Raw genomic sequence first — 14,700 nt, 5'->3', positions numbered from 1 at the left:
ATAAGAATTTTATGAGGAAATAGCATAAGCTAGAAAATCTGATGATATTAAAGCATTTGAAATGCTGAGAAAGAGATTAAATCTGTGTAAATGTGAGAATCTTACAGTCAAAAATCTGTTGGCATTAAAATCGTTATGACGTTTTAAAAAAGTTGCAGCATGCTGCGAAATGGGGAGAAACGGAGACTGTAATATGTAAAGGCAGAGTCCTCTCCTCACTGAAGAGGTTTCAGTGCTATTGTGCCAGAGCACGCATTAAAGAGCAATTTACACTTCTAAAACACCTTCATATCACAATATCTGTAGAGGATAATAAGTATATATAGATGCCTATCATAAAACAAAGAATTTTCAGTTCTCTTAGGGGGGAAAAAGAGGAAAAGGGAAATAAAATTACACGGGTTTTCAAAGGATCAGCGTTCCTTTCTCTCTGGAACTGATCGAATATTGTTCTGTCCAGGCTAATACTACATTATGACTGCTTTTACTGGGAGAACTTCGCTGTCCACATGACTCTGTGAATATCCTATCTTTTTATCCGTATAGTTCATGCCGCGCGACATTGTCAGTCATCCATCATCTGCGGCATCTGGATCTCACTAATATAAGATGTCAAAGAAGTTCCAGAACGATTAACTGTCCTGTTGTTGCCACGACACTGCACCAACTGTTGCTGAAGATTTCGGACAAAATTATTCAATCTTTGAATCATCTTTTCTTGAGTGAAGATTATCTGAAACAAGTATAAGGTTATAGCCAAATTTGAATACTGCTGCCAAAAAAAGATCTCTTCCAGTCCTCTAGTACGACACAATAATTTTCTTTCTAACCAAATTGCAATGTGCTGGGACAACAACATAAGACTATATCTAATATGAGGTTACTGAACACATCTCAACGCTTACACTTACCATGAAAATAAGGTCTTGGAAGCAATAATTTGCATGTTATTAGAGCCCTGCTATTCAAGCTCCTTTTCATCTCAAATTTTGCCACTATCTAAAACTAAAAAAAATCGCTTAAAGCATTCAGATACACAAAGTGAGTCGCCTCACCTGATCCTTGACAAGCTCTTCTCTACTTGAAACATGTTTCTGGTTGCGAGCCGTAGATTCCAACTCGTTTACAAGCTGTTGCTTCCATTCAAACTGGGATGTGATTATGAGTACCACCAACAGGAAGACAAGCACTACAGGCTTTGACACCATTATATTGTATGAGAGGAAACCTAGAAACAAATTCATCAATGAACGCACTAATATGCAGACATTGCTATTCATCTGAAAATCACGAAGTGCTTTTAAAAATAATATAGGGAAGTGAATAAAAGGTACGCAAACCAAATCACGACCTTTCTTTTAGTACTTGTTTCAATGCGCTACATACAAGAACAAGATTAGCCCCTTCGATGCTATTCCAATCAGTACTTGATATTTCCCCATCACAGGCAACTGAACTACTGAAGTGGAAGTGTATGGTCCATGACTCATGAGACTCATGACAATAACTGTTACAGCAATTACCAAGATTCGCGGGCAAATCCAATTCTCAGACACGCGGGCGCTCGAAACAAAATCGACCAATATGGTAGGGATCCCCTATTTATTTATTTATTTTAAAAAATAAACTCGAGTGAACTTTGGGGGCCAACGCCAACATGTCGAGGCGCGCCAACAGGAGCAATTAGCAGACGCTATCGCACAAGGGGGGCACTCTACTAAATTTGGTTCCGTTGGCAACACAACGATCACCGCACAGGGACCGACTTGCGCCACGCACGCACGAAGCGAATGAACGGGCGGGTCACGGAAAAAGACGAGAAGAGAGGAGGGGGGAGCGGCCGACCAGGAGAGGATAGCTCACAGGGCAGCGGCTCATCGGCTGACGAAGCCGCGGGGCTAGTACGGCGAGGCGATGAGACGGTGGCGGCACGTGGCAGCTGCCGCCGGCGCCCGGCGAGAAGCGGTTGCTTGGGAGGAAGATAAGCGAGGAGAGGAAAGAGAAAACCTGAAGAAACTGCGGAAAATGGGGAGAAGCACGGCAGCGGGCGGGGACCCACTCGGTTTGGACGTTGTACGAATCGTGCGGTTGTGGTTTCCGCGACTCCGCCTGTCCGCCGTCTGATTATGGGGCCTTCGACGGTTGGAGATGGAAGGTGTGCTTCGTTAGGTGCCTTGTCCTTTCGGATTTCCCCCCTAATCCGCTTAGTTTGAAATTTTAAACCCCTCAAAAATAGGAGGAAAATAAGGGTTTGTTTGAGAGCATAGGATTGATAAATAGTTAGAGATTTTAACATTCTCAATCCCCTTGCTCCAAAGAAGCCATGGTGGGGAAAATAACTAATATGTTCCCCAAGCCCATCGAATTTCAGAGAGAATTTGAGTTTCCAACTAGCACTCAAATTTACAGCGGGTTTTCTTACAATTCCATTCCCAAGTCAGCAAGGTGAACAATGAAAAATCTCAGCTGAACTGTCAAATTTCTACGATATATGATTAGATGAGTTTTGTTTGTAAGATAGGTGTTTAAACTTGTCGTTGTGTTATTTTGGTTTTTAATAAACTTATAAAATTCTCATTGAATACCTAAATTATAAAATTCTCATTGAACCCAAATATATTTAACCTTAGCTCTCCATGTCAGATATATAGGACTCAATAAATCAGTTGAACCTCCTCCCTCACTCTTCTTACTCTATAGTCACCTTTGTCTCTCTTCTCCGTTGAGCCCCCTAGAGATTGTGTGCCTGAGTGACAGAGTGAGTGTATCTCTATCATAACTATAATGAAATGTGTGCCACTATCGTCATCCTTGTCCTCATCTTCTTGCTTCCATACTTCCGCGTTAGGGTGTACAAATTTTTGGATGGCTAAATAAGGGTGACCATTTATTTAAAATTTTCTAGCAAATACACATTAGACAAATAGTTAGCATAAAAGAATATCATAATATTCACTACCAGTATCTGTAGCTTTTAAGAATAAGGTGATCAAGACTTACATGGTCCTACTGCTTAAGAGATCAACTAAGCTATGTCACTAGAATTGATAAACTAGCTAGGTTTGTTCTCTAGGATGACAAGTTCTGCTGAATAGCACAAATAATGTAAGAGTAGAGTAACAATCAATACCACAAAAAGAAGACAATATATATCTATGTGGTTTAGTGATGTGCCATTTACTTACATGCACTTTGAGGCAAGCCAAATGATCATTGATCCTCTACCAACCTCAACAATCCAACAAGATTGGCTTCGGCATAAGTGCATGATCTTTAATTATCTCTATCACTAGGTGCTTACAAATACTAGATATATGGATCATATTTTATAAATTTCATATGGAGGGAAGCGAAGGCAGCACAAGGAGCCATCAGGAAAGGTGTATCAAGGTGAAACAACTTCGTTAAGGGAATTTGGCTATCAAATCATAATATCAAGAGTTGGTCCATTTTGCTTCTAGTTAAGTGGATAAGCTATATGGATCTATGGGTAGTTTAGGAATATGAAAACCCTCTATAAATAAGGAGGAAGGGCTACACCAACCAGCTATCTCTCTAGCTTATGTTTTTCATTCTCTATTTTCATATTTGTTAGGAGATACCTTGGAGCTTTTGCTTGTTGCTTCTATGAACTCTTGATTTGGGAAGTGTGGACTTAACCACACCATGGACTCCATGTTTATATCTCTGATTCGAATTTGGTTGCTCTGCTTTTTATTCGTTTTCTCTCTTCGTAAACTCTATTTGATGATCTTTTGAGCCAAATCTTGATTTTGAGTTTAGAGGGATATTTGGCTGGTTCGAGATTTGAGGAACACCACTCGAATCATTGTCACCTCTAGCGTAGGTTAATTCAATTCGTGGACCAAGTCTCTAACTGATTCGTACTTTTGAGAAAGCACCAAATTGAGTTTGAGTTTTATGATCTAATTCTCAAGTTTTAATATTTTGAAATGCATACTTATATAACCATTTAACCTCCTCCCTATCTCACTGACTGCAATGTTTCATCTCTTTCTAAATATTTTTACTCAAGCGACATTGTCGCATAGGGTGTCTAGCATTGTCGTGCCCTGGCCAGAGGAGCGGCAATGCCACTCTGCATAGTGAGATTCATGTTTGGTTCTTTTTCAGACATTCCAGTGTTCAAATTGAGTTCCCTTTATTCCAATGGTTTGATAACCTTCTTAGGAACTTTTTCAAGACATCGAGACATCTATCGGTTCATTCGGTTGAGGTGTTTTAGATTTGAATCTTTTGGAGTACTTTTGGTGTTTTAATTACATGTTCACAACCAACAATTACGAACAAAGCCAAGATTGCATTAGTCTAATTTTTTATTGGATCTCATTAACCTCCCTGTGGTCACCTATTCAATCCTTTAATCGACAACACATGCCCAAACTAATTAATTAGACTTTGAAAGGTCTATAGGACCGTCTACATATGGCTATATATCCGCATTAAGTCTCTACTATATGTAAGCATGAGTATTATTATGCGTCCATGCATCTGCCCGGCCTCCTGCGCGGCCGAAATGCGAAGCACGTCCAAAAAAATTCTCGTGCAAAATTTGTTATCCAGTTTGGTGAGTACAAGCCATAAGCTGCTAACCAGTGCGTCTTGTACCGGATCGACATCGTAAACATGTGTACTAATAATTTTAAAATTTTAAACCACTGTAGGCCGAGAAAGCGGCTCAGTCACGACACGATTTTCGAATCGGACGGGCACAGGTCCACTTTAAATCTTGTCGGGCCGAGCCACGACAATATTAAAAAGGTCATACCTCGGACTGGCCCGTCGGACACGGACTATTAGCCATCTATAGTCGAGTACCTACTACCTGTCACACCCGGTTTTAGAAGGCAAACCGAATGCGAACCATGTACGTGCCAGGATCAGTTATTCACATACACAGCAGTTACATAATATGGACATCATCACACAGTGCTCAAAATAGTATTAATAAGGGAAATAGTCGATTACATCATACGTCTGAGACGTCCATATAGTTCTTACAATAAATCAAAGTGCGGAAAAGAAACGTAGATAACGCGGCCTTCACAGGCAGCCGACTGGGGGTTGCCGCTAACCCACACCTAGAACTCGTCGTAATCTTGGAACTCCTGGAAGTCTCCTTCCACGGCTTCATCTTCGCCTGAGCAGTGGTTGCAATGCTGATAACCTGGGGGGGGGGGGGGGGGGTTTGGTGTGTAGAGCAAGGGTGAGTACACATCAACATACTCAGCAAGCATCCCGTTTGGCTGTAGTGGACTAGCTTTATGTGGGGATAAGTCAAGCAGTTGCTTTTAGTTGGTCAGATTATTACTTACTAGTAGAAAGCCAAGTTTTAGCATTAACCCAAGTTATTAACCCAAACGTACTCCTTTCCAAACGGAAAGAGTACCACTTACCAGCACCATAATCATAATCAAAACCATCAATCTCATATCCACCTGTACCGAAGTATCTCTGATCAAGTATCACTAATCTCTGGAGCTCCCTTGGCCGCTCATAACCGTGAGCACGGCTGATATATCAGTTTTTAAACACTCTGCAGAGGTTGTGCACTTTACCCACAAGCCGTGATTCCCACTCTGGCCCGGGCTTGCAAGACCCTTATTCACTCCCGAGGTGAATAGCCAGGGATTCACTACGAAGCCTTTACAAAGATTCCCCGGAGCTGTAGCCACCCGTTAGGTTTCCTAAATGCACCGCACTCCTCCCCAAGGGGCGAACCCAAACTTGGCAGAGCGAGCCGCATACATCGAGCCCCATTGACGGCACGACGGCTAAGTGAACTACACCCCGGATCCTCTAATTATTCAGCTAAGGGCACCCCATTCCACCCTTATGGTTGCACTGTTTTCCCGGGCGGTCATCCATAGAACAGGTCCTTACGGAGAGGCACTCGAGAAACCGCTCGAGCCCCCTTGAAGACCACAAGTATCACATCATCATAAGAGAAGGGAAAACAGCGTATCATAGATAACCACATCATGTTCATTGATTAAAGTTTGAGCAATAGCATTAAGCTAAACAGTAATAATCCAACCCAGATAGGTAAACAAGGACATGGATAACAAAACTAGTCAATCCTTAGGCATGAATGTGTAAAGCGGGAGGTGAATTAAATAATGAATAGGACAGAGATAGGTCAAAGGACACTTGCCTCCACCAAACGACTGCTGCTCAGGGGCTTCTCCTGCGAATTCCTCGGGCTCTTCAACCGGATCGTTCTCTATGCGATTGCAAACATACATACATCCATCCACATTTAATACAAAGGAACAGTACACCATACAAGGGAACAAATAAAGCGAATATGCATCAAGTATGACATTCGATATCGCATTTGTTATGGTTAGAAAGAAACGGGAAAGGGTCTCGCAGGGGGTTAAATCTTATGCACTAACGATCAATTACAATTGGTTCTTAACAAAAGAATTCTGTTACATATACACTAATGGAAACCTAACCACTTTAAGTTGATCAACATTGCACGAGATAAACAATTAACTACATGAATCAATTAGCATAACGGAATTTTAAATTAAACTTCCTATTTCAATAACATTAATAATGATTAGCCTACCTAAAATAAAATAACTATGATCACAGAAAGTAAATAAAATAAAATAAAAATAAATAAAAAAAACAGAGGGGGGGCGGTTGAACCGGCCCTAGGGGCGGTTGAACCGGCCGGCTGGGCGGCGAGCTGGGCGTCGGGGCGGCTGAGCCGGCCCGGTTGAACCGGCGGCCAGGCGAGCGCGCGGGGGGGGGGGGGGGGGGGGTCGGGCTGGCCAGGCGGCCGAGCCGAGGGCACGCCGGCTGGGGGGCACGGCCGGGGGCGCGGCCAAGGCCGGCCGGGGGCCAGGGCGGCCAGGCGGCCAAGGGGCCGGGCGGGCGGACGGCCGGGCGGCCAGGGGGCGCGCCGGCTGGGGGGCACGGCCGGGGGCTGGCCGAGCCGGCCATGGCGGCGGCCATGGCGCCGAGCAGCGAGGGGAAAGGGGAGGGGGGAATGGGGGAGGGAGGAGAGGGGGAGGGGGAGGGGGCTCACCGGCGACGGGGACGGGGCGGGGCGGCCGAGCGGGGCGGCCGATCGGCGACGGGGAGGGGCGGCGCTAGGGCAGGGGGTAGGGGCGGCGGCGGCTTGGGGTGAGGGAGAGAAAATGAGAGAAAATGAGAGAAAATGAGAGGGAGGGAGAAAGAATTGGGGAAAAAGGGGAGGTGGGGGGGCGGTTGGGCCTGCCAAGGCCCAAGAGGGGGCGCCAGGGGCGGCTTGGGCCGGCCGGGGTCGGCCCACGGCGCGGGAGAGAGAGAATAAGAGGAGAGAGAAAGAGAGAGAAAAAAGAAAGAAAAGATCTTCTCCTTATTTTCGAAATCCGATCTTTCTACATGAATGCAATTGCACTTTCAAAGCAATCAAAAGAAATGCAAGGTTCGGCATGGTGCATCAAACAACATAAAGTATTTAGGGTTTTCTTACACGGGAAATCCAAACCGAATCCCGCTAGAACTTTGGAAAAGGTCAAGGTTTAGCAAGGGAAAAAGAAAAAGAAAAGGTAACGCCCGAATTTTGGCGAGTAAAGAAAAGAAAAAAAATTCAACTGCAAAAATTCGGGGCGTTACACTACCTTACCGTCACTATCCCACTAACGAACGTGGAAAAAGTGAGAAAAAACTTTATGTTGTCTCACCTCATTCGACACACCCCGTCCTCCTTCGTCTCCACCTCTTTTTCATCACATCACCGCCAAACGTCTCTAGGGCATGCACTACGAGACGCAACTGGATCCACGCGATTAGACTCTATGCGTGTGTCGTCGCAAATTCGGATCCGCGTGATACACATCGTCGGATCCACTACGTCGATACAGACGACACAGACAACACCGCCGCACGCCTAACTCGACACTGGTTTAGCTCGATCCGAGGGGTTGCGCCGACTACTGGTGCGTGTGCTCATCTGTTCTGGTCCACGGTCATCGTCATTTGGCATGATCTAGGAATCTATAAGTTTAGATCATGTTTAAATAAATATCTTATTTAAGCAAAATCTACCTATATAATATATCTAAACTGTAACGATGTAGAGACAACTAACTAATTATTTACTAAGTAGGAACGTCAAGCCCGAATATGATAAAGATTAAGTTTCGGGAGAGGGAGAGGGAGAGGGAGATTCGTTGGAGCCGTATAGAACGAAAGATCGCAACTTGCAGGTCGGCAGACAGGCTTTCGCAAGAGTGAAAGCCCACGGCTCTCGCTGCTCGCTGGCCAGTATGGCCCATGGGCCAGATCTCGACCGTGCGTCTGGGGCGGTCTTGCGTCGGCGCGAGCATGGCGTATTTGGCCCTCGAACCGACGCGACCGAGCTTGGATAAACCATGGTGGCACTGGCTTTGTGGTCGTCGACTGCAGGCTCTGCAGCAATACCGCCGGCCGGCGACTGCGGTTGATGCTGGTAAAATGGTACGCAGACAAGCAGCACACAGCACATACATTAACAAGCTGATAGAGAAGAGACAAGCTGCGGCCTGGGGGCTCCTGTCATCATGAAAGCTCAAAAGGCGTAGTACATAGAAAGGTAGCGGACGGCAAACAGACATGAGGCCCGGCCGGGGCAGGTTCGTGAAAGGAACGACGTCAGAAAGGAGAGGGCAGGTCGAAAAGAAAGCGAGACTACAGCGTGCGCGGCGGCCGTCCGTGTCCGATCGATGGATGATCATCAGCAGCCTCTACGCGCGCTGCACATGGTGATGGGGACACCGCGTGCGTGTGATTCGCCGACTAGTCGACGCTTGCACCGGTACTGATACCTAATCATGGCGGCCTGATAGAGATGGCGGGCCCGCCCCACACACACACACAAAAAAAAACGAACTTATGCATGGAGCATGGCCATGGGCCATGGCCACCTCTTTCATGTATGCTGCTGTCTGCTGCCGTTTTGTAGCTTCAACTGCTCCCATTCTTTAATCTTATTATCTGAGAGACTGTGACTGTGAGACTGTGACTGTGAGGTCACCGTTCTACGTGAACGTAAGGCTGCCGACATCTCATTATATATATATATATATATATATATATATATATATATATATATATATATATATATATATATATATATATATATATATATATATATATATATATATATATATATATATATATATATATATATATACACACGCAGGGCCGTACCTGGAGGGTGCGCCGCACCCGGGTCCGAAAAACAGAGAGCTCCTAGGGGCTTGTTCGTTTGTGTCGGATTGGTGGGTCGGAATAATTCCAAGCCGGATTGCTTCTATAATTTATATAAACTTTGATTAACCGGAACGATTCCGGGTACAATCCGATGTAAACGAACAAGGCCTAGATCTATCTTCAAACCGTGTTAGTCCGACTCAGGTCTTTCATTTACATCAATTCAGCTCTAGATTAGTATATATTAGAATTTAATCTATGCCACAATTTATGCCCCAAAATAATCCAAACATACTCAATTTTTTATTCGGTTAAACCCATCATAAATTATAACCTAAGGATTTGGGAATTTTTAAAATTATGGAAGACATGGATTCTATCCATAACTCATTAGGTATGGAACAAATTCATGAAGATATTGCACAAGTTTATATTAGAATCCATGAATTAAAAGAATAACTAGCTTTAAGAGATACATGGATTAAATGATAGATTTAATCCCACCATGTGATTGAGTGTGACATATGGATTCACTCAATCTACACCCATATTAAATCTATGATAGGATTTATTCCCTTGTAACCGAATAAGGCCTCAATTAGCTTTATGCGGAAGCGTGCTTGTCGGCGTTTCGAGACCGGGGGGTCCCTAAGCCGACGAGTGAATGTGCCGCGTGCCCCAGCCCAGATGGGTCGAGCGCGTGGGCGAGCGCGAAGGGGGGAAGCGAGGTGGCCGAAGACGGGCGTGAGAGAGGTGGAAATCTCGCGGCCTTCGTGTTCGTCCCGCGCCCAGGTCGGGTGCGCTTGCAGTAGGGGGTTACAAGCGTCCACGCGGGTGAGGGAAGCGAGCGGCCCCAAGAGAGCGCCTGTCTCGTCCTCGTCCCCGCGCAGCCAACCCTCTCTAAGAGGGCCCTGGTCCTTCCTTTTATAGGCGTAAGGAGAGGATCCAGGTGTACAATGGGGGTGTAGCAGAGTGCTACGTGTCTAGCAGGGGAGAGCTAGCGCCCTAAGTACATGCCAATGTGGCAGCCGGAGAGATCTTGGCACCCAGCTGGTGTGATGTCGTGGCTGTCGGAGGAGCAACGGAGCCTGGCGGAGGGACAGCTGTCGGAGCGGTTGAGTCCTTGCTGACGTCCTCCTGCTTCCGTAAGAGAGCTGAGAGTCGCCGTCGTCACAGGGCTTGTGGGGCGCCATCATTGCCTATCTGGCGGAGCTAGCCAGATGGGACACCGGTCTTGTTCTCTGCGGCCCGAGTCGGCTCGGGGTAGGGTGATGATGGCACTTCCTGTTGACGTGGCTGGCCTGCGCCCTAGGTCGGGCGACGTGGAGGCTCCTCTGAAGCCGAGGTCGAGTCTGTCTTCCATGGCCGAGGCCGAGCCCGAGCCCCTGGGTCGGGCGAGGCGGAGGTCGTTCGGCAGAGGACAGGGCGGAGTCCGAGCCCTGGGGTCGGGCAAAGCGGAGTTCGTCGTCTTCTGGGGTTGAGCCCGAGTCCGAGCCCTGGGTCGGGTGGAGCGGAGTTCGCCGTCTTCCGGGGCCTAGCCCGAGTCCGAGCCCTGGGTCGGGCGGAGCGGAGTTCGCCGTCTTCCGGGGCCTAGCCCGAGTCCGAGCCCTGGGTCGGGCGGAGCGGAGTTCGCCGTCTTCCGGGGCCTAGCCCGAGTCCGAGCCCTGGGTCGGGCGGAGCGGAGTTCGCCGTCTTCCGGGGCTTAGCCCGAGTCCGAGCCCTGGGTCGGGCGGAGCGGAGTTCGCCGTCTTCCGGGGCTTAGCCCGAGTCCGAGCCCTGGGTCGGGCGGAGCGGAGTTTCCTATGGTGCCTTTGGCAGGGCCTGACTGCCTGTCAGTCTCACTCTGTCAAGTGGCACTGCAGTCGGAGTGGCGCAGGCGGCGCTGTCCTTCTGTCAGACCGGTCAGTGGAGCGGCGAAGTGACGGCGGTCACTTCGGCTCTGCCGGGGGGCGCGCGTCAGGATAAAGGTGTCAGGCCACCTTTGCGTTAAATGCTCCTGCGACCCGGTCGGTCGGCGCGGCGATTTAGTCAGGGTTGCTTCTTAGCGAAGGCAAGGCCTCGGGCGAGCCGGAGACGTGTCCGCCGTTGGAGGGGGGCCTCGGGCGAGACGGAAACCCCTCGGGGTCGGCTGCCCTTGTCCGAGGCTAGGCTCGGGCGAGGTGTGATCGAGTCGCTCGTATGGACTGATCCCTGACTTAATCGCACCCATCAGGCCTCTGCAGCTTTATGCTGATGGGGGTTACCAGCTGAGAATTAGGCGTCTTGAGGGTACCCCTAATTATGGTCCCCGACAGTAGCCCCCGAGCCTCGAAGGGAGTGTTAGCACTCGCTTGGAGGCTTTCGTCGCACTTTTTTGCAAGGGGACCAGCCTTTCTCGGTTGCATTCTGTTCCGGTGGGTGCGCGCGAGCGCACCTGCCGGGTGTAGCCCCCGAGGCCTCGGAGAAGTGGTTTCACTCCTCCGAGGTCTTAATGCCTTGCGTAATGCTTCGGCTGGTCTCGTTGTTCCCTCATGCGAACTAGCCGTAGCCCGGGTGCACGGTCGGGGCCCAAGCTCTCGGGCTGGTATGTTGACGCTGTCAACGGTTCGGCCGGAGCCGGTTTTGCGAGAGCAGCCCCCGAGCCTCCGCACAAGGCGAGAGGGCGATCAGGGACAGACTCGGCTTTTTTACATACGCCCCTACGTCGCCTTTCCGCAAGGAGGAGGGGGGGAGAGCGCCATGTTACCCTCGATGGGCATCGAACATGGTGTCTCCGGTGAGCTGCAAGCGGGTAATCCGAGTGGACGTCCGTGCCCCGTTCGTTGGGGGTCGGCTAGGGGCCCAGAGGCACGCCCAAAAGTACCTGCGGGTGATCTGCCGGACCCGGTCCCCTGGCGACGGGGTCCGAGGGCTCGATGCCTCCCTCCGATGGGATTCCGTTACAAGATCGCTCCCGCTGGTCTCGGAAATGTCCTAGGGTACCTCGGGAGCGCAGCCCGAGCCTTGGTTATGTATCGAACGTACCCCTGGTCATCCCTCGCTCGGCGTCTGAGGACTGAGGCGACTGTGAACCCTTCGGGGGCCAGCCTTCGAACCCCTGATCAGTAATGGGCGCGGAGCCCGAGTAGCCTGAGGCGGCCGTGGAGCCCTTTGGGGGGCCGGCCTTCGAACCTCTGACCAGTAGTGGGTGTAGGGCCCACGCGATCTGAGGCGGCTGTTGAACCCCTCGGGGGGCCAGCCTTCGAACCTCTAATCAGTAGGGGGGGCTCGGAGCCTGGTTCCTTCACAGGGAAGGATCCTTTTCGGGGTATCCCCCTTTCCCGGTCCCTGTTGCAGGAGATAGAGAAAGAGGAAAAAAGGAAAAGGATACGAAATCGAACGACGTGGCGTACCTTTTTTTGGCGCGGTTATTACGGCGAAGGCGAAGCGTCGCCCGCTTCTCCTGCCAGAAGCGCCGCCTGTCCCGCCGCGGAGTTAATGCGACGGGGCGAGTGGTTGGCAGGGCGGCCGTTGTGCGTGCGCGAGCCGTTCGAGGAACGGCTGTTTCGCTTCGCGTTTTTTGAATCCCGCGTCCGGTCCGGGCGGAACGCTGGAAACGGTCTCGCCCTGGTCTTTATATACCCGGGAGAGGGTTTGGTGACGGTTCTTCGCTCCGCTTCCTGCCTCTTCCTTTAGGTTTTCGCAACCCGAGAGACTTTAGCCAGAGAAGAGGAAACCGCCCTTTCTGCCTCTTGCGCCGCCATCCCTTCCGTTTTGGTGATGGCTGACCGGGTAACCATCATCTCACCGCGCGATCCGTGGCCCTTTTCCACGGTGACGGCGAGCGATCTGGAGGAGCTGGTCGGCGAGGGTTTGCTTCGCCCTCTCACCGATGAGCAGCGACCAGAATGGATTCCTCCCGTGGGCGGAGTCGCTCCATCCCCACCGCCGGGGTACGTCGTGAGCTTCGTCTCCTTCCACGAGCGGGGATTCGGTGTGCCGACGGGCCGCTTTATGCGGGCAATCCTGTTCCACTATGGGGTGGAGTTGCACAACCTCACCCCCAACTCCATCTCGCAGGCCGCTATCTTCGTAGTGGTGTGCGAAGGGTATTTGGGGATCGCCCCTCATTGGGATTTGTGGACTCATCTCTTTTTCGCCGAGCTTTTTGCCTCGCCGACGGGGGAGAGGAAGGTCCGCGCAGCGGTCTTGCTGAGGCAGTCGCGGGCGTCGCAGTACATTCCTGCCATCCTCGCGTCCTCGAACAAGGGGTGGCAGCGCCGGTGGTTCTACCTCCGGAATGACGGTGAGTTGCTCCCGCCGTTCTCCCAGCGAGTAGTCACCGCCGCCACCGACGCCTGGCGTCATGGGACCCCGCACGAGAGACAGGAGAACCTCGGACCCCTTCTCCAGGCCCTGGAGGCGTTGCGGGAGGGGGGACTCACCGCTGCGGGAGTGGTTGCCGCCATCCACCGTCGGAGGGTGCTTCCCTTGGCGGAGCGACGGCTGCCGCTTTGGGAGATGACCCCGGAGGCTGACTGGGAGGGCTCACAGATGTCCCCTGATCCTCTTCCCTTCGACGCCCTCCAATGGCGGGTGTCGACTGCGATGGGGAAGCCGGACTCCCACGCCTTCTCCCAGCTTCGGATGCGCCCCGACCAGGGGTGCGTAACTCTGGTGAGTGTTCGCTCCTTCCTTCTTCGTACATCGGGTTGCTCCTGGTTCTTACGATCGGGCTTCTTTCCCCCCTTTCTTCAGGAGGTGGGGTGGCACAAGCCCTCCCGACCACGGGTCCCGGAGGACGCGGTGGACCGAGCAGCGCGGCGGGTTGCCGCGGAGGAGAAGAAGAAGAAGAAGGACGCGGAGAAGGCCAGGGCCCGCGAGCGGAGGCGGGCTCGGGACGCCTTGGAGAAGCGCCGTCGCCAGCAGGAGAGGGAGGGACTCCCGAGGGAGCCGTCGCCGGAGACGCCCGACGACGACGACGACGATGATGATGATGAGGAGGACGACATGGCCGCCCGTCTCGGCCTCAGCCCCGGCTTGGGGTGTGGCCAGGAGCCGTCGAGCCAGCCCCCGAGCGGGCCGACACCGTCAGTCCCCGGAGTTGGGGCATCGGGGTCCCGGCCCGAGGCACGGGGGCAACCCGAGAGGTCACCTGACGCCTCGGTCGGAGGAGCTGAGGTGGCTCCGGAGGGCCAGGTCAGGGCGTCTGCTCCCCAGGGGCCGCCGCTCGTACCGGCAGCGCATGGGGGTGACCCTCAAGTCATCGTGACAGTGCCCGGGCAATCTGCTCCCCGGGTGTCCAAAGCAAGGGTGGCGCCGAAGTTGCCGGCGAAGCGGACCTCGGCGGCTGTTCCGGGAGCCGGGATCCAAGAAACCTCCCCCCAGGCGCGGTGGATCATGGCCCGGAGTGGGTAAGTATCTCGGAATGTCTTCGTCTTGGCTTTCCATTCATATGTCTCGGACGTGATTTTCCTTTTTTCTTCAGCAAGCGAAGCCATGTCCAGACCGACCTGGCACCCCGGAAGG

General features: G+C 51.1%; 1 protein-coding gene across 2 annotated transcripts; it reads right to left on the bottom strand.

Moving 5' to 3' along the window:
- Positions 1 to 304: 304 nt before the first annotated feature.
- On the bottom strand, positions 305 to 1,981 carry LOC100274930 (uncharacterized). Of its 2 annotated transcripts, NM_001365191.1 has the most exons (3): positions 1,864 to 1,981; positions 1,056 to 1,228; positions 305 to 733 (listed from the first exon to the last, which is right to left on the bottom strand). In NM_001365191.1, exons 2-3 carry the CDS (start codon positions 1,206 to 1,208, stop codon positions 566 to 568), a joined length of 321 nt encoding a protein of 106 aa, NP_001352120.1. In that variant the 5' UTR covers positions 1,209 to 1,228; positions 1,864 to 1,981; the 3' UTR covers positions 305 to 565. The 2 variants fall into 2 exon arrangements, with proteins under 2 accessions (NP_001352120.1, NP_001168827.1); NM_001175356.1 differs by having other exon boundaries at positions 1,056 to 1,981.
- Between the last annotated feature and the right edge of the window lie 12,719 nt (positions 1,982 to 14,700).

Source organism: Zea mays, chromosome 5, assembly GCF_902167145.1.
Source record: "Zea mays cultivar B73 chromosome 5, Zm-B73-REFERENCE-NAM-5.0, whole genome shotgun sequence".
NCBI lineage: Eukaryota > Viridiplantae > Streptophyta > Magnoliopsida > Poales > Poaceae > Zea > Zea mays.
The sequence above is the reverse complement of the archived record's forward strand: the minus strand, read 5'-3'. Positions and strand labels throughout refer to the sequence as shown.

Coding starts and splice junctions, on each gene's coding strand:
- LOC100274930 (NM_001175356.1), bottom strand. CDS start 1,280: ATGAATAGCAATGTCTGCATATTAGTGCGTTCATTGATGAATTTGTTT. Junction 734..1,055: donor AAGAGCTTGTCAAGGATCAG/GTGAGGCGACTC, acceptor TACTTGTTTCAG/ATAATCTTCACTCAAGAAAA.